Source organism: Polypterus senegalus, chromosome 5 (assembly GCF_016835505.1).
Source record: "Polypterus senegalus isolate Bchr_013 chromosome 5, ASM1683550v1, whole genome shotgun sequence".
NCBI classification, from domain to species: domain Eukaryota; kingdom Metazoa; phylum Chordata; class Cladistia; order Polypteriformes; family Polypteridae; genus Polypterus; species Polypterus senegalus.
In genome coordinates this window covers 24,149,295-24,168,626 of record NC_053158.1, presented here as the reverse complement: position 1 = coordinate 24,168,626, position 19,332 = coordinate 24,149,295, and the positions used below count along the sequence as shown (strand labels likewise).

The 19,332-nt window shown below is 39.7% G+C and overlaps 1 protein-coding gene across 7 annotated transcripts in view; it reads left to right on the top strand.

Moving 5' to 3' along the window:
- LOC120530167 (catenin delta-2) overlaps positions 1 to 19,332 on the top strand; it is a 1,616,252-nt gene that overhangs the window by 1,524,493 nt on the left and 72,427 nt on the right. For all 7 annotated transcript variants that reach the window (XM_039754393.1, XM_039754398.1, XM_039754395.1 and 4 more), the window contains one exon: positions 16,413 to 16,497. In XM_039754393.1, the coding sequence (XP_039610327.1) occupies positions 16,413 to 16,497 (85 nt within the window). The remainder of the gene's footprint in view (positions 1 to 16,412; positions 16,498 to 19,332) is intronic.

The following is a 19,332-nucleotide window of genomic DNA, read 5'->3' as shown; positions in this document are numbered from 1 at the left end:
GAGGCTTCTTTCAGGTCCGTTTTTAATCACATCTCTCCACTTGCTTGGACAACTCATTAACATTTAAGTCAAATTTGTGAGTGAGTGTCAAATAATCTTTATATAATATCCAGAATGTTACTGCAATATTACGTCATGAATCCCATTACTTTTGAGCTTTCAATAGTTTATGGAAATTGTTTGATCATAAATATTTTGTACTTTTAAAGTATTTGTTTATTTTTAACATTATTGCGGCAATGCCATTTTGCTAATGTTTTGTAACTGTTTCTGCATTGCCCTGCCATGTTGATATGGTTCTCTTGCCCATTACCAGTCACCGGACATGTTGAGTCATTATTTCCTGCCTATATAGAATGGTGGCATTACTAATATGCCAGCTTTTGGGTTTTGTAAAAACAATTTTGTGTGCCTCAGATTTTATTTATGTATTAATTTTTTTGGGATGGGAAATTGGTTTTGTTTCGCCGCTCTCCTGTTTGACTTTTAATGCAGTCTAATGTTTTGTCTTGTCAAAAATCTCTTATTTAAATTTTATAAACTTCTGCCTTTGTTTTTTGACTGCAAGTTTACATTCTTCGTTTAACCTTCATGTCCGGGTCCCTTTTCTCTCGAAATCCTAGCATTCATTCTGACATTCTTAGAGTCACAACATATTATACAGGGTGTCCCACTCGGGAGTACAACTTTAAAAATGAGAATTACTCTGCAACGCGTGCATGTATCATCATGCAACAAAGTTTAAAATATTCCTTATTTAGTGAAGAACTGATTCTGTGTCATAAAGAGGCAGGCACTATAGCGGGCACCGCTACATTGGCCTAAGATGTGGCAGCGGCCGGGCTGCTCCAGCCAGGCGCAGATGGCCATCTAGCCCCAGACACCAACCCTGCAGAGTGGCGGTAAGCAAGCATGCAATATTTGTTCATACTTGACGAATTTATGAAACAGCTGGATGACTATGAACTTCAAGAAGGTTACTTCCAACAGGACAGGGCAACGTGCCATACCTCTCATGCCAGTATGGAAGAGATCCGATCGTTTTTTGGAGACAGGGTGATCTCAAAAGGTTTGTGGCCACCTCGACCGCCCGATTTAACTCCCCCAGATTTTTTTCTATGGGGATATTCAAAGGGCAAGGTTTATGCAAGCAAACCCAGGACCATCGAACAACTGAAAGGCAACATCGAGCGTGAAATTGCTGCCATCGACAGTGACATGTTGCAGAGGACATTCTCAAATATGGAGTGTCGCGTTTCCTTGTCGGGGAGGACATTTTCAGCACCTTTTGTAATGTGGACTTGTTTTCCACTAAATACAGGTATGTTCAGTTCTTACAGCTCGCCTTTACGCTCACGCGTTCGCGAGTAATTCGCATTTTTAAAGTTGTACTCCCAAGTGGGACACCCTGTATATTATTATTTTTTTAGCATTTTTCTCAATGTCATTATCCACGTTATTTGACTTGAAAACACTTCTCAAATGGTACAGCATGGGCATTTTTAGACCTGTCTTTAGTATCCTCTACCGTCAGACCCGCACCTTGAAACCTCTTGCCACCAAATGTCTCAATCTAAGCCAGGGATCTGCAACTAACAATCCCAGTTATTAATTAAGAAAAGGGTTAGAATGAAAACAAAGGGTTAGAATGAAAGCCTGCAACCACAATGCCGGTACAGAACCATGGTTGGAGACACCTAATCTAAGCCTCTTCCTTTCTCTCACGGACCACCACCATGCTTTTTTGAGTTGGGTTGTCATCATTTCTGCTTACAATGTGTCCAAACCACTTAATCCTACTTTCCATGTGTTTTCCCACAGTACAACTGACCCCTTCCATGTTGTGGACTTCCTATTTGTTGTACACATTATACAGCCAAAATCAAAATCACTTCCCCAAAGCAGTATTTATAAGAAAGTTGAACGACTCCTTGAATAAAGAAACATCGCAGTTACACACTGACACCTCCTAACAAAAGGTTATCTACATTATTACTTGTTGTCTATCATATAGGACTTACCATTTAAGTTTTGTAAGCAGTTTAATATCCTTTCAAGTTTTGCATTCTTAAGTTTGAGTGTTCAGATTTCACACAGCGTGAACTCCAATTTTGGCCAGTTCATCGTCTGTACATTCCCGACTTCTCCCGTTCCAAAGCTGTGTAGGTTAGGTTGATTGGTAACTGAGTGACTGAGATGGATATGTTAGTCAGCTTGCCTTGAGATGTACACGTATCCCCTTCAGGGTTGGTTCCTACCTTGTACCCAGTGCTGTGGGGGTTAGATTTCAACCTCACAGACTCTCCATTTGTGATTTGCAGGCTAATAAAATAATTATTTTCACACTGTAAAGGAAAGAAGAATAAAGGCACAATGTTTTACCTGTATAGCCTTCATCTGATGAGCAACTTAAGAAGAAAAAGAACACAATATATACAGGAGGGGAAGTAAGGAACAAAGCCAGGGAAGCAGAAAGGAGAAAATCCACCATTAGAGAAGATGAAGGGAGAGATTAGAAAGTTGGTCAGTCATTAAGATCCGGAAAAATATGTGATCATAGCCTAGAGTTACAACAACATTTATTTCTATAACACATTTTCATACAATTGATGTAGCTCAAAGTGGTTTACATGATGAAGAAAGAGAAAAAAGACAAAATAAATAAGAAAATAAAATTAGGGAAGACTAATTAATATAGAATAAAAGTAATGTCCGATGGCCAGGGAGGACAGAAAAAACAAAGAAAAAACTCCAGATGGCTGGAGAAAAAAATAAAATCTGCAGGGGTCCTGAGGCCACGAGACCACCCAACTCGCACTAGGCATTCTACCTAACATAAATGACCTCAATCAGTGCTCATTGTTAGCGTAGCTTCTTCTGTTTTCCTTTGGAACGTGTCTTTGAGGCCCTGTGAAAGAACACAAACAGAAAGAGGTGTGTGGCTATGATCAAACATGTGAAGTGTTCCACAATTGGCTCTGTTAGGTCTTAACAGCTCAAACTGCTTCCTGAAACGGCCCTCTAGCTGTCTCCCTGGTTCACTTGGCTGGACACTTCCTATAGTACAACAAATGTAGGCAATAAGACTTTTAGATAGGCAAGAAGCCCATTGTTTAATATTGAATTTACTGAAGAGACTAGATAAATGGCTACTGTCATCAGGTCCTGTTACAGATCAAAGTGCCTAGTGGGGAATGTGGCTTTCCACTGCAGACAAGACATTGGTCAGGTGGTCAATGCAAGGAGATCAAGAGAGGGTTAGGAAAAAAAAGGATCCTGTGGAAGGATCAGTTTGCAAGATGGGGAAATTTTGTTTGATGACCTTTGCGAGAGATGGAGTGTTAGGGTGGAATGGGAGGACCAGAGGGATGCAGGTTTCATTACTGGGGTTCCTGTTAGATTGAATGTTACGAGGCCTGCTCCTGGCTTCCTCTCCAACATACAGTTTATTACCTGCTCTTTCCTACACTCAAAACATTGCATTTTTTAACCATCTTTCCTAATTTCAGCACAGGAATACCCTTCAGCCTTTCTTTTGCAGATGCACTCTTTCGCAACCCTACTAACCACTAACTCCATTTGATAAAATAATGCAATGCATGAATGAATCACCAACTGTCCAAAATCCAAAATAGAACCAGTAAATTCTGCTGAACAGTTTAGTAATTTTCCACTCCTCCATAAGCGTATTTGCAAATGTATTACTGCTTTAACCTGCCATTTCTTTTCTTAATACTAATTTAAAAATCCGGTCGGCCAATTTAAAAACTATAGTTGTCCTGAAAATCCAAATCAGCACGCAGACATCTGCATTAATGAAAGTCAGAATGCAGTTAGGAAAAGCAAAAATCAGTACGTGGAATTCTTATTAAGTCAATTGCTAATTACCAGATTAAAACAATCGTAAAGGTCAAAAGCATTAAAGTATAAAAACAGCATGAATTGTCTAGATTGTTACCGCATAAGAATTTAAGACTAAGTGATAGGCACATGACAAAGACCGCCATGAATACCACTCTTGTGCACACACGGGTAGAAGCATCTCATACTGGCTGCAGTTAGAACAGGGGAGCTTCCATCTGTCAAAACGGTTGCCAGGCAACCAGTAGCACCATAGGATTATGGGAAGTGCTGAAAAGCTCCTGGACTGACTGGTGGTGTTTCTCTCCATGTCTCTCTGGTGCAGGACTAGGATGCTGTTTTTTAATTGGCAGGCCTGGCCCGTCTTGTTCTTTTATTCTGGCAGAGGTACTGTGGCTGTGTGATCTCAAGTGTAACTCCTTAATCACAAAATACGCTATAAAGCATCACATCAAAATGCACGCAATATACTCAAAATACATTAGCATACAGAATAATAGACTTATTATACAGGAATGTGTTAAACTTACGAAAATATATAGGAAGTCTTTAACGCCGGTGCTCATTTTTGGTGTAAAAATGAATGTTTGAAAGTACGGATTTGATTTAAGGGCCCCCTGAAAGAGCAGAAGACACCGATTAGCCTTTTATTTGTCATCCAGCAGGACTGGACTTTGAATCCTGTTTCATAATTTATCACGGTTTAGCTACAGCTGACTTGCTTCATACTATTTGCAAGGCATGGAGTTATTGTTTTATGCACAAGCTTAAGAGACAAGCTGGAAAAGTTCTAAGATGAGCACGGGAATTTTCTTTTGTAGGATTTTTAATTATTCATTCAGAGTGTTTGTATGAAGAAATGGCAAATGAATAATTTATGACAATATATTTTAAGCCATAAGCTTATGTATATTTGCAAGAAGGTTTAGTTTGGAATAAAGAAATTATACATTATAAGTTAATAAAAATATGTCTTTGGAAAGTTAACTGTCCTTAATAAAACTTGTATAAGGTATTGTATGTTCAACAGTATGAACATGTGGTGTGTAAGAGCCAAGGCGTTTCCAATCATTCAGTCAGACTTTGCTTTACAAGTAACACAGAATCACAAAGCAGAAGAGAGTTTCAGTTCAAGATAAAACACATGATATAAAATATAATTTGTAAATGCAAAATGTTAAATGCCTAACTTTCATAAACCCAATTAAAACAGTTTACGATTGTGGGAAGCAGCATCAGGTGCCAGCAAGGAACCAATCCTGAGCAGGTGCCAGCCAAGCACAGGGCCCACTCAAGTGTATGGACCGTGATGGCAGTGCTCTAGAAGAACAGCATTGTGCAGTGGGATGCAAAGAAATCCCACAGATTGTTCAGGAGAGGTTTATGAATTTACTCTGTGGTGGACTGGCAACTCTTCTGGGTTTGCTTTCTTCCATGTGCTGCTCAATGCTGTCGAGAGACTTCAGCCTCCACCACACTGTACTGGTTTAATGCACGAGTGGATAATATAAGGGGTGACACTGTGGTTGGTACAACAATGACAATTTATTTCTTGTATAGCTCAATATCATGTACGGAATGCTTCAATGGGCTTTAACAGGCCCTGTTTTTTGACTGCTCCACCCCAGCCTTGACTCCCTAAGAAGGTAAGAAAACAAAATAAACCTTGTAAGGAACAAATAGAAGGCAATCTAGAGAGAGAATCTCCTTCTAGGTAGGTTGGAGATTCAATGGGTTTCAAAAAATGGGTAAATACAACACACGAACAGAACACAAGTGGTCCTCTTCACAGAGCTAGATGGCCAATCCGTCATGGCCACCTCAGAAATACAACACAACAGGACAGATGAGTTTGTTCTTGCACAGCGAGCCTCACCAAATGCAGACTCAGAGCGCCGCAACAACTCTCAAGGCAAAAATAGCTTATAACACTCACTAAATACAGAACTATCAGATATGAGGATACAGATTTGTTCAAATAAATCAAAAACAAAGAAACAAATTAAGATAACAAAAACAATAATGGCTGTTCATCAGCTTATTGTAGAACAACAAGTCAGATTGTAGAAAAGAAGGAAGACGAGCCAGACAGTCGGAGTATTGGAGAACTCGGCCAACAAGCTCCCTTCCTCAATTAAGCCATTCAGATGAAAAGACACCATCTACTTAACCCTAATATTGTGCTCCTTTATCTGAGATGAGTTTCCTATGGCAGCTAGACTCTTTGTCAGTACGGCAGTGACACCACATGCTACGTGAGGATATGGACAATAGAAACAGAATAGAGGAGGGGCGGGTTAGTAACGGTGTATAAATATCATGTACACAGCATACTGGGTTTGAATCCTGTGCCAAGTCAGTCTCATCCTCTTTCTTCGTGAGTTTTTCTTTTGGGTTCTGCAGAGGCATCCCAAAGACTGTATGCTAGGTGTACAACAGTGCCTTCAGAAAGTATTTGGGCCCCTTCAATTTCTACACATTTTATGTTGCAGTCTCATGATAAAACTATTTAATTCAATTTTTTTCATCATTAAACAACATTCAGTTCTCCAGAATGATAATGCAAAGACACGATTTTAGAAATTCTAGGAAATTGATTAAAAATAAAGAAAAACTGTAATATCGCATTGACATAAGTATTCATGTACAGGTGCATCAAATTCTACTGAAAAAACCCATGAAGAAAGGGGGTGAAGATTTAAACTGAACTAATTATTGCAGCCAAAAATGCCACCTGAGCTGTGAGGCAGTAGGACTCAGCACTGTGTCACCATGCCTCCCTTGACACCACAATACGTTAAGTCCCTTATCTCCCTCTGCATTTCCTGAGCCCTTTTCACAACTAACTAAAACCCTCAGAGATGTGATTCAAGACATCAGTGTTATTGCATACTAGCCAACTCGCGGCGTAGCATACGCCGCATAATTATCAACGTGAACAGTCAACGTGGCTCACAGCTGCATGTGGACTGTAGCACAGATCAAAGCGAGTGAGGATGTGTTTGGTGTGTTGGGGGCGGGCACATGAGCAAGCAGTGTGCATGCCTCGAGAGTGAGAGTGGACGTGGGAGGAGGGTTAGAGTGGGTGGTCGGGGCTCTGTCGTGCGTATCCCTTGGTCGGGCAATTTGGTCGATTATATATACAGTGGAACCTCGGTTCACGACCATAATTCGTTCCAAAGCTCTGGTCTTAAGCCGATTTGGTCGTAAACCAAAGTAATTTCCCCCATAGGATTGTATGTAAATACAATTAATCTGTTCCTGACCGTACAAACTGTATGTAAATATATGTTTTTTTAAGTTTTTAAGCACAAATATACAAAGTAGTTAATTATACCATAGAATGCACAGCGTAATAGTAAACTAAATGTAAAAACATTGAACAACACTAAGAAAACCTTGAACAAAATAGAAAACTAACACTGAAATAGTTCGTGCTATAGCGCTACGAACCGCTCGCTAAAAACACTTTTTTTTAACGAGTTTTAAGCACAGGGAAAAAAATGAACATTTGAAAAATCCGTAATTTAATAAACCAAGAAAAATAACATTGCAAAAATTCACGCGCGCTCCTGTGTGTGTGTGTCTCTCTCGCGCGCCTGTGTGTGTGTGTCTCTCTCGCACGCCTGTGTGTGTGTCTCTCTCTCGCGCGCCTGTGTGTGTGTGTCTCTCTCGGCGCCTGTGTGTGTGTGTCTCTCTCGCACGCCTGTGTGTGTGTGTCTCTCTCGTGTATCTGTGTCTGTGTGTCTCTCTCGCGCGCCTGTGTGTGTGTGTGTGTCTCTCTCTCGCGCGCCTGTGTGTGTGTCTCTCTCTCTCGTCTGTGTGTGTGTCTCTCTCTCTCTCTCGCGCGCCTGTGTGTGTGTCTCTCTCATGTGGACTGTAGCACAGATAAAAAGCAAATGAGGCTGTGTTTGGTGAGTTGTTGCGTGCGGGCAGATGAGCAGGCAGTGCACATGCCTCGAGAGCGATGGTGGATGCAGGAGGAGGGTTACGGATGGTGGGCGGGGCTCTGTCGTGCGAATCCCATGATGCGGGAGGAGGGTTAGAGTTGGCGGGCGGGGCTCTGTTGAGCGTATCCCATGGTCTTTGAGTTGACGGGCGGGGCTCTGTGAGTTGGCGGGCATGGCTCTCTGCCTTGCTTGCGCTCACTGTCTTGCGTGCCCATAGTGAATTATATATATAGATGCTCAGAGGGCTGTCCCTGTTGCTATGTGATTTGGACTGCACAGCGAGGAGTATAACATGGGAAGACACAATGTCCAGTGAATCTATGCAGAACAATGAAGCATTATCATAAAATTCTCATTATTTTTAGTTAATATAACCCTCATATGAAGACACTGCAAGTTGCTCTTTTTACTTTCTTGTATACAAAGTATGGGGAGAGTATTGTAATCGTCCAAAGATTCGATATCAAGAATTTGATGAATCTCGACGTTTAAGATCTCCCTGAGTCTGAAAATACCATTTTTGGAATTATGTCTGTCTGTGTGTATGTTTGTATGTAAATACAATAACTTGAGTACGCTTTCGCTTAGGTCAACCAAATTTTGCATACAGTTATTAGGTATAAAATGTAGATGTCTGTCAACTTTTGGGCTATTTCCGCTAACTGGAAGTGGTACATTACCCTTTATTCATGCAGTTGCAGAGTCCGATTTATTCAACTTTACTTTTATAATAATTGTCCAATATATTATTAATTTGATTTGATCTGTTGTTGATGGTTCTTTTATGTACACAATATAAAAATATAATCACTGTCTGGCGGTTTACTCCTCAAATATCCATCCCCATATTGAACACATGCTTGTCTACCGACTGGGTAGTGACATTACACACACATGTCAGCACAGTAAAATGTTCACGCATGCGCAAAACAGATTGGTTCCGCTGTAAAGTATGAGGTGGAGAGCACTTATAGTACAAATACATGAAAGTTCAGTGCAAGTGTGACGCAAATCGGGTAGGAAGCACACATCGGGTCATGACATCGCCTATCACCATTGGCCACTACAGCTCTTTGATGTCATGCTGGCCTCGTAAAGCATCATGTAACACTAGGAAAAAAGAGTTCATCTAAGCTGATTGAATTGTGAATTTTCAGGGAAACATTTGACAAACAATGTCACCGGTGAATCCAACAAATTTGCTACGAAGTACGCCTTAATGAATTTCATCCTGTCAGCTCTAGTGATGATATGAAGTTGGCTTTGTGTGGCTGTGTGTCTGAGTGGGCACTGCATCCTGTCCAGAGTTGGTTTCTGCCTTGGCAATGCTACCGAAATTGCTTGAACCTTGCACTGGATGAAGTGGGTTTGTGATGGTCGTGTGAGGTTATGTTAAATTATATAGCATCGTATTCTTTCATTTAATAGGCACGAGATGTCTGCTGCCACAGTCTCCTTGTCATCTGTTTCTCCACTTTGCTTCCGCTTCTCAGATGCTGAAGTACTTTGGCATTAAACACAGTGCAAATACCTGTTATGCAAAACAAACAAAACCACACTTAATTAAAAATGAGAAAAGTAGAATCCACTATTCACCAGCATAGATGACGTATCACCATTCTGCTCCGAGTTGTGCATCCCTGCTCTAAGAAATGTGTGTTTGGGAAAACCAAGATTTATTATGAAATCCCCAGCCAACATTTCACCTGAAATTCTATACAAGTTAAAGGGATTTTATTTACAGGAAATTGAACTCGCCAAAGCAGTCATATATCAGCTTTATATATGTTGTTTTTTCCCCTCTGATAACATAAAATACGGCATTCGTCACAATTTCCAAGGGCCGTTCATAGGAAGACTGAGGGGAGGTTGTATTTGCATTGACAGATCCGCACACCTGCTCGTGAATTCCTGAAATACTCCGGTAATGCTACTCATTTAACAGAGCGGGACACATAATCCCAGCATTTTCTTGCAAGCAAATCACTCATTCTTGTTTTCATTTGCACTGAGGTTCTTATTTTCTTAGCAAAAAATAACAAAGCAAAACCAAAATAAAATTGTAATGAGAGCAACAGGCTATTCTGAAAAATGTCTTAAAATAAGCAGATGTAATTGTGCGAATAAAAAAAAACAAAAAACAACAGAGCCTTTATATGAAGTCAGCGCCACACCATCCAAAGCCACTTGCTAAGCAAAGAAGTGCAGGCTAATTATTTACACTTGTATTTTTAAAATTCAGAGCTCAGGCAGATTATGGTGCACTCCTCAGAGTCACAGAAGACGATTGAACCTTCTCAGGTAAAGCTCCATTCGGAAGACCACTAGACCACACTGCCCACCCACACCCTGAACATACACACTTGAAAATGGAAACAGTTTGGGTAAATCAGCACCCACAGTCCATCATTCTGAAAGTATCTGTGCTTACATGTGGACAATAGAAATGTCCAATGTAGCACCTTTAGAAAGTCTTGTAGAAAGACATTTTCACATTTTATTGTTACAGAACAGTGGATTTGATTTGATGTTCTTGACATTAATCAACAGAAAAAGACTCTTTAATGTCAAAGTGAAAACAGAGTGATCCAAGCTAATTACAAATATATAACACAAAATTACTAGCGGTGGGCTGGCGCCTTGCCCGGGGATTGTTTCCTACCTTGCACCTTCTGTTGGCTCGGATTGGCTCCGGCAGACCCCCGTGAACCTAGTGGGTTGGATAATGGATGGATGGATAATTGATCACATAAGCATTCAGCCCCTTTAAGTCAGGAGTTAGTAGTGGAACCCTCGGCAGCCATGACAGCCTTGAGTCTGCGTACGCGGGACTCTGCCATTTCTCCAACATTCTTTTTTGTAAAACTGCTTAAGCTCTGTCAGGTTGCGTGGAGATCATCAGTGAACAGACTCTTGTCACAATATGTACAGATATGTACTCATTTATCAAGTGTCTCAAGAATTACTTCTAGGAATTGTATGAAAAGTCTCAGAGCAGGACATGAGAAGAGGTTATAAAGCAACCTCTACCCACTTTCGGCAAGGAGCAGGAGAATGAATGACAAAAACGATTTTACGACACACGCTTATGGTGACATTTTGGTTTTCTGATCCTAACGCTAAGGGTTCACTACAAAGATAATCATGGTAATAATAATAATATTCAAAGTAGTAGAAAAACATAATAAGGTTGGATATCGTGTTGAGCTCCACATAATTGTTGCACATTTGCAACAACATCAAGAATAATACTATATGGAAAGACCAAAGCACACACACCAAATATGAGTAAAGCCCGATAATGGGCATGTTTTTGCTTTGCACACTCCCCCACCATAACCAATCATCTATGGGGGAGGAGCAAAAGCTTTAGATTCATCAAAAATTTCGATCTCCGGTTTTCTGACGGATCTCGATGTTTTAGGATCCCCTGATACCAAACAAATTGCAATCTCGATGATGGATCTGTGTCTGTCTGTCTGTGTGTGTTCATGTGTCACAATTTCTTCAGGACAGTCTAGAGCTAAAATAACAAAAAATACCCAACGCGAAACTTAAGCTTGTTATTAGATGACGATGTGCTGATTAGTTTTTGGGCCAAATCGTGCAAGAGAAAGAGACACTCTAGAGGAACAGACAAATACCGTAATTCTGCAGTTAATTATGAATTCTTTTCATCTATTGCTATCATAATGACCTATTTAATGATTTGAAAGATCAGCAACAGAATGGTAAATAATTACTGAAATATTATAGAATAGTTCAGGTAACTTGGTTCCTAGGGCGCAAAACCTGCTGACACTCACGTCCGAATTTTTTTAACAATGAATGTTCTACAGCCATACTTTCAGAAGTGCAGTATCACCTTCCTGTTACTATGACCATGCTCAACACTGCATACTTTTGAAAGAAGCTGTACATACCTACACACACTTCTGTTTGATGCTCTGTGTAATATGATATATGTGGGCGATGGTGGAACATCATCCACAGACCCCTCGGCGCCATCTGTGTCATTGCTTCTCTGGAGGAACGGTGGCAGGGTGCTGGGCTGGAAGTGTCACAGAATTTCTATCAGAGCTACGACACCATGCATCCTTTCTTAATCTGGTGTCGTGTCATTTTCGTTGCTCTGGATTACAACATTTTTTTTCTTTATTGTAAATTTGTATTTTTGTTTGCTTAGGATAATCTAGATTTTTAAGAAACATGAGAAAGAAGGAAAGGAACATGATTCATGTAGAGTACCTACAAAAATCGACTGGTTGTATTATACATTTTTCTTTCACTTTTTGAAGAGAAGATTTATTTTCCCATTACAGTAAGAGCCATATTACCTTCGTGATTCTTGAAATCTGTCCCCTCAGCCGTGGATGTTGCTATAATATTGTCCAACCCTGGATATCTAGTTTGGATTTCTAACTGCTATTACAAGACCTTTTGGAATATTTGTGCAAATCATTATGACAGTTATAGTCATGAGACTCTTTATTATGTTTGTCAACTCAAACTTAAATGGAGGCCTTTTCAGGAATTAAAAATAGAAAAACAAAGGCAGCATTTTAATTACCTTAGCTAATTAGACATGACCGTGGTTGTGTTTCCTTCAGTCCAGGAGAATGCTGAGAAATGATTAAAGCAATATTTATTTTGAAAACACCATTATGAAATCAAGGCTTAAATTAAAATGTTGTAAATACAGTGTCAGGGGTTTTCTCTTTATCAAATAATCAGTTGATGCTCTGATGATTTGAAGGTTCTTTTATTTATATACCAAGGCACTAAGTGAGCCCAGCACAATTACCCCAAGCAGGTTTCTGGCTGAAATGCACAAGTATTTATAATTTTTGGGCATCCTATGGCACTCGGATTAATCATCACATACCTGTTAGTCTTTTATTATAGGAGTCTGACCCGGGCAAATAATTCTTCTCTGCTTGCTGTTGCTTTTGTGTTGATGTGTCTCCACTTTAGCTTAAAGTAAACCTTTTTTAAGTATAACAGCCACTCACCAGCCACTTTATTAGGTATTGTGTTCTGGACTAATCATGTAACAGAGTACAGAGGGCAATCTCGTCTAAAGGCACTATACAAAGTAAGAACTTGTTGAGTGAACTGTAGTGTCCTTCTCTGCTACATTCACAGTATGTAATAAACAGTATATGTGAGTGGAAAGTGTTGCACAAGTCATGTAACAATTCTGAGACCGTAATCTTTCAAAACACTATACATGGTCCCAGCCTCACTGGGTCGGTCACTTGTTTTGGGCCTGCACCAAATTAACATCATTTTGGACCAAAATTTTTAAGTGCCTTCCAGACAGCCTTGGTGTCACAATCCCTCCTAAACCATTGACAGCTGTGTTTGGTGTTCTTCCAGATGGATTTAAAGTGGAGAAGGACAAATAAACTGTGATTGCCTTCACTACACTATTATTTTGCTAAATTGGAAGAATCCTAACTCTCCTCTTTTAAGTCAGTGGGAAACCGATGTTTTATACTATTTGAATTTGGAAAAAATAGAGGATCCCATAGAAAATGGAGAAAAAATAGAGATCCCACTTAGAGGATCTGTACAGAACTCTTTTCAAAACCTGACAGGATCTAATCAATAATATTTTAAAATAAGCTCTTAAAGCAACGAGGAAGTAATTCTCTCCGCATTTCTTTTTCTTCTCCTTTCATCTCTATTGGCCTATTAAACTCATCAGTTTAGGTATGTTTACAAGCTTTAAGTTTAACTCCATTGGCCATGTTCTCTTTCTCAGGGGTGGGGGTCGATTTGTTTTCAATCCTATTTTTTTGTAAAAATTAGATAGATAGATAGATAGATAGATAGATAGATAGATAGATAGATAGATAGATAGATAGATAGATAGATAGATAGATATGAAAGGCACTATTAGATAGATAGATAGATAGATAGATAGATAGATAGATATGAAAGGCACTATTAGATAGATAGATAGATAGATAGATAGATAGATAGATAGATAGATGTGAATGGCACTATTAGATAGATAGATAGATAGATAGATAGATAGATAGATAGATAGATAGATAGATAGATACTTTATTAATCCCAAGTGGAAATTTACAACAAAATTGATCTATTTGTATGGAATGATTACAATAAAATCAATAAAATTAAAAAAAAAAACACTATACAGAATAAACGAGCTGAACGAACTATTTTGCTTGGAAAATGCTCTGTATTCAGAGAATGATGCGTAAAGGACCTCGTGCAATTCTTCAAAATTCTCAACGATGTCGATAAATGTATGCAAAAAAGGGGAAGTGCATTAAAAATGGAACCCAGGACTGCACTGAAGGCTGAAGGGTATCCGAAAGACGCTATGAAGTCATGACAAATCCTCAAGAGGAGATCTTGAAACGTCTTATATATATTTGCCAGCCATATGAGCATGACAGATTTTCTATCATTGAATTTCTTCTTTTCTGTTTATTATGTAATGTACTCAGTCCTTGAAATGTGCCGGTCCTCACCAGTATTCCATGCCAGTTCCATGCCAGTACCAGCAGTTAATGAATGCCATGTTCCGGCACTTCTCACACCACACACCCCACTGCCAACCTGTAGTGAAAAAAATGAGCTTTCTAACTTACAGGTGGCATTTTCTGAAATAGTTTCTGTATATCGGTGTGCTTTCAAACCTCCAAGTGGGCCCTCGCCCTGGCCTTTGAAAAAATGTAATATCAGCATTGAATGTAGAATATTATATATGTACTTTGTAGTAGGAGAGTTGGTTTGTCGTGGTAGGGTTCTACAGTGATACTCTTTATTATGTAGACAATAACAGAATGGCACAAAATCCCCTGCTTACCACACTGTCAGAGTTGACTGTTGAACTGTAGTTGAAAAGTTCCTCCAGCAATTAAATAAAGTACCAGAAGTGGCAGGAGGAAAAGTTTCCTATTTATACATAAGTCAATTAGATCAAGGTTTCCAATTCCAATGAAAATATAAGCAAAGTAAAATTTTATGTAAAAATAATAGCAGTACACCCTGGATAATAATCAGTTCATCTTGCTTAGACTGCCAGGTGACTGCCTATTTTAGCGTATTCACTAATCTTTGGTCCAGCTTAATTTTTGCTCTCACATGGCCTTTCAATGGAGATACCAATTGGCTTGGCCTCATGCATCTGCAGGCCTGACTTATCCAGTTCTAATGGTTCTTGACATGCCTCTTGCACAAATTGGAGTGTGTAGTATCCAGTGACTCAGGTCAGACAGGTTCAGCCCAGTCCACCTTTGTCCCTTTCAGCATTTTCACGAGTTTCAAAGACAAACAAATAGCGGGTATAACAGCAATTAGACCATATACTGCCTTCTTAAACCTACCTTCAAATCCAGGCTTTCTTCATGTGGGTTGACTCGTAGAATGTAAAGTGTCCCGGGCCCACTCTAGTCAATTCTCCCAGTCCCTGTCACAGATGGTTCAAAGCTAAAGTTGTCATCTAATCTAGTAGAGTCACAAACAACTGGGTTATCCACCTTCTTAGCATTTGAAAATTAGATACTGTTAACATTATGATCCATGCTTGTTTAACCATTTATATTCATAGACATTAATGCTAAAAAAAATACTATCAACCTATACGCTAGGTGTTATTCTCCATTACAAAGATGAAGATGCTGAAATAACAGGGACTGCCCCCAGTTCATTTTTTCCACTTCAGCCAGTGAGTGCTTGTGGCCCATTACAAGGTAATATCCTTAAAAACATTATGAGTAAGGCTTGGTGACTAAACTACATACAGTATGCATCTTTGTAGATTTTTTGAGCATACAACATCAACACTCTATGGTGTTTGCTAACACAAGTAGTCTCCTCCTCCAAACAGCCAATCACATGGTAGCAACTCCATATATATGGCATGAGGACGTGATCAACAGGTTTAGCTGTTTTTTGGCCAAAACATAACTGTCGAGATATGTCATCTAGGTGGTCATCTTTCTGGAGAAAGCAGGCAAACTGTTCTGGTAGATAGTTTTTCAGGTGTGTCTTCCATGTGTTTTATTTGTTTTGTTTCAATAATATTTTTATGCACCTGTTTTTTGCTGTCACACATTCCGAAGAGTGTCCTAAAGTGGTTTAGATGCTGGAAATATATATAAAAAAAAAAAGAAGCCACCCTTATAAAAATGGACTTATAGCTATAGGGTACAAATGAGCACTTGAAGGTACTTCTGCTCAGTATGAATGAAACATTGTTAAGATTTAAGAGAGCTCGTATAGAGTGTTCATTAAAACTACTGCTTTACAAGGTCTAAATCTCCATCTGTGGAAAGTCTAAATATTAACCCAATGATTATGTAAGTTTTCTCCCTGATCTAAAATATGTGCATATTACTGTAAATTGACAACGTTTTTGTTTCTGTGAATGTGCCTTTCAGTGGATGGGTTCACCTTCCTGGATGCAAATGGGATTGTGTTCTGCTCTCCAAAGATTTTGTATTGGAACAAGTGAACTGACATGCTTAGGAAATGGATACATGGATAGGCAGGCACCATTAGCTTGGAGACTTACCTAATTAGGGGTAAGAAAAGTAACTCATCTTTTTGTGTTCTTCACAGGCACTCGCCAAAGGTGGTGAAGGCAGCATCTCAGGTCCTCAATAGCATGTGGCAATACAGGGATCTGCGCAACCTGTACAAGAAGGTGAGAGTTTCTTAAATATTATCCATGTCAGAATCTTCCAAGTAGGGCCCTGATAGCCTTCTAACTGAGAAGTTACCTTCTAAGCTACTTCCATATTATTGGAGTACGTCTATGACCTGAGATATTTCAGGACAAAAGGTCTAAGGTAAGGTAGTTCTGCTTACTAATTATGGCAGCAAAGTTTTGGCGACACGTAACACGTTGATTATCAGACGCACATAAGAATTTCACTGACACTTGAGGGTCCACATTAATGACAAGTTGGACTGCTCCCAGAACACAGAGGAACTCTGTAAGAAAGGGCAGAAGAGGCTCTTTAATGTGGGAAGTGCCATCCTTCACATCTTCTATAACTCTGTGATAAGATGTCCAGTGTGATTTTCTATTCTGTGGTGGGCTGGGCTGGTTACATCACTTTGAGAAGCCCACCAAATCAACAGGCTAATCAGAAGGTCAACCTCATGTATAGGATACACCTAAACAGACATTAGGATCCCAATTGCCCACCAGAGAGGCAGGGCTCCCACAAACTGGAGTAAGTTAGCCACAAATAAAGGTGCAATATAAATAAAATGTATTATTAAAGAGTTTTCTGGTAATTTATTCTGCCTTTCTTTTTTAGGCATGTTTGTGTAAGCAATAAGAACCCACTGCAGTTGCCTTCTGTGTCTGCCTGTCTGTCCGTCTCTCTGCCTTCATGAAACAACTCACCTCCCAATAGACCGATTTTGTTGAGATTTGGCACACTTATTCTTCCAAATAAGTGTGTGAGAAAAGTTCATTTTCCATTGAACTATCTCAAATAGAATGCGCTTGTACAAAGTTTTGAAATCAAATCTCTCACTGAAACTTGAATTTGCAAACTCATCCATCTTAAAAAATAGAGACATTCTGTGTGGCTTCAATTACGGATTACTTTTCTGTTTCAAATTTACCTTGAAATAAGTTACTATGACTTGTATATTTTGTATATTGTGAAACGACAAAAGAGCGGAGAAGTTCTCAGGAAATTTGGGATATCAGTCCAAACAAAAAAAACTAAAATAGGTGTTCAGTGGCACAAGAGCAGGAAACAGGCATGCAAACCGCCTGATTAGACCACTTCACTTCTCTACTTTTAAAACTCTCTCGAGCGGGTCAGGTTCGAGAACGTTCAACAGGCAGGAGGTCTGCTTCTCATCTGACGCCATTCCTTCTGGGGACATCAATACTTGTAGGACTGGGCTGTTCATTTGCCCCACTGCAGAGAGAAAAAGAGACAGTACAGTTAGTGTTGGCACCCCCTCTCTCCCGGGAGTGGTATTGCAGCCTTCGGCAGGGTCTAATGGGGTATGTTCATGCGTGATGCTATTTTTTCTCTTTAACTCATCCAACATCTACTTCTAACAGCAAAACTGATCCCCATTAAAAGTTAGTCAGACATCAACAAGAAATTTTAGCTCTCCATCGGGTACTTCTTTGAAAAGTGCACATTTTATCAGTTTAAACTATAATTAGTCACAGCTCGGTCCACAGCTAACAATAGCACATCAATCAATGACATTTTTTCATCACTTCTATGAATTGGAATTGCTCTCATTGCAAGCTATTGAGTCACCACAAGCCCACTTAGGCTACTCCTATGATATTGTAAAGTAATTACAGCAACATTTATTTATCATTTTTTATACAAATAATTTAGCTCAAAGTGCTTTACATAATGAAGAAAGAGAAAAAAGACAAAATAAATAAGAAAATTAGGTGACTTTAATTAATCTATACTAATAAAAGGCAAAGCTCTCACTCACTCACTGACTCATCACTAATTCTCCAACTTCCTGTGTAGGTAGAAGGCTGAAATTTGGCAGGCCCATTCCTTACAGCTTACTTACAAAAGTTAAGCAGGTTTCATTTCGAAATTCTAAGTAACGGTCATAATGGTCGACAACGTTCGCCATGTTGAACTTTCTTATTTATGGCCCCATCTTCACAAAATTTGGTAGGTGGCTTCCCTGCGCTAACTGAAACCGATGTACGTACTTATTTCGATGGTATGACTCCACTGTCGGCCGCCATATTGAACTTTCCAACGTCACTAATTCTCCAACTTCACGTGTAGGTAGATTGCTGAAATTTGGCAGGCTCATTCCTTACAGCTTACTTAAAAAAGTTAAACAGGTTTTATTTTGAAATTCTACGCGTAACGATCATAACAGTCGACAAAGTCCGCCATGTTGAACTTTCTTATTTATGGCACCATCTTCACGAAATTTGGTAGGGGTCTTCCCTGCGCTAATCGAATCCAATGTACATACTTATTTCGGTGGTATGATGCCACTGTCGGCCGCCATATTGAACTTTCCAACGGTCTTTGTTACTTATGGGCCCATCTTCAAGAAATTTGGTACGCGGGTTCCCAACACTAACTGAATCCTACTTACGTACATATATACGTCCATAGCCCTCAGCTCGGTCACTGTGTGAGGTGGCGTTGGGTCCCCCATCCCAACGCCTCCCACGTTGTTGGCTGCCTGCCTATATAAGGCCGTCCGTCGCTCCAGTCTCTACATTCACTTCCTTGCTACGCCACAGGATTCACCTCTCCCTGCTGATAACTACAGCCTTTTAATTTAATCCACGGCTTCTCCACTGTTTTATTACGATTATCGTTATTGTGTAGGTATTTTAGACTTACTTTACATTGTTCAGGTACCCAATTCCTTTATCGTTCCAACCGTACCCCCATTACCATGTCTATCGAGGTGATCACTATCGATCAAAGAACTGTCATTTACCGAGTGGTTTCCATGCCTGGAGATAGCACCTGCCTTTTCCATTCTCTTTGTTACATATTGC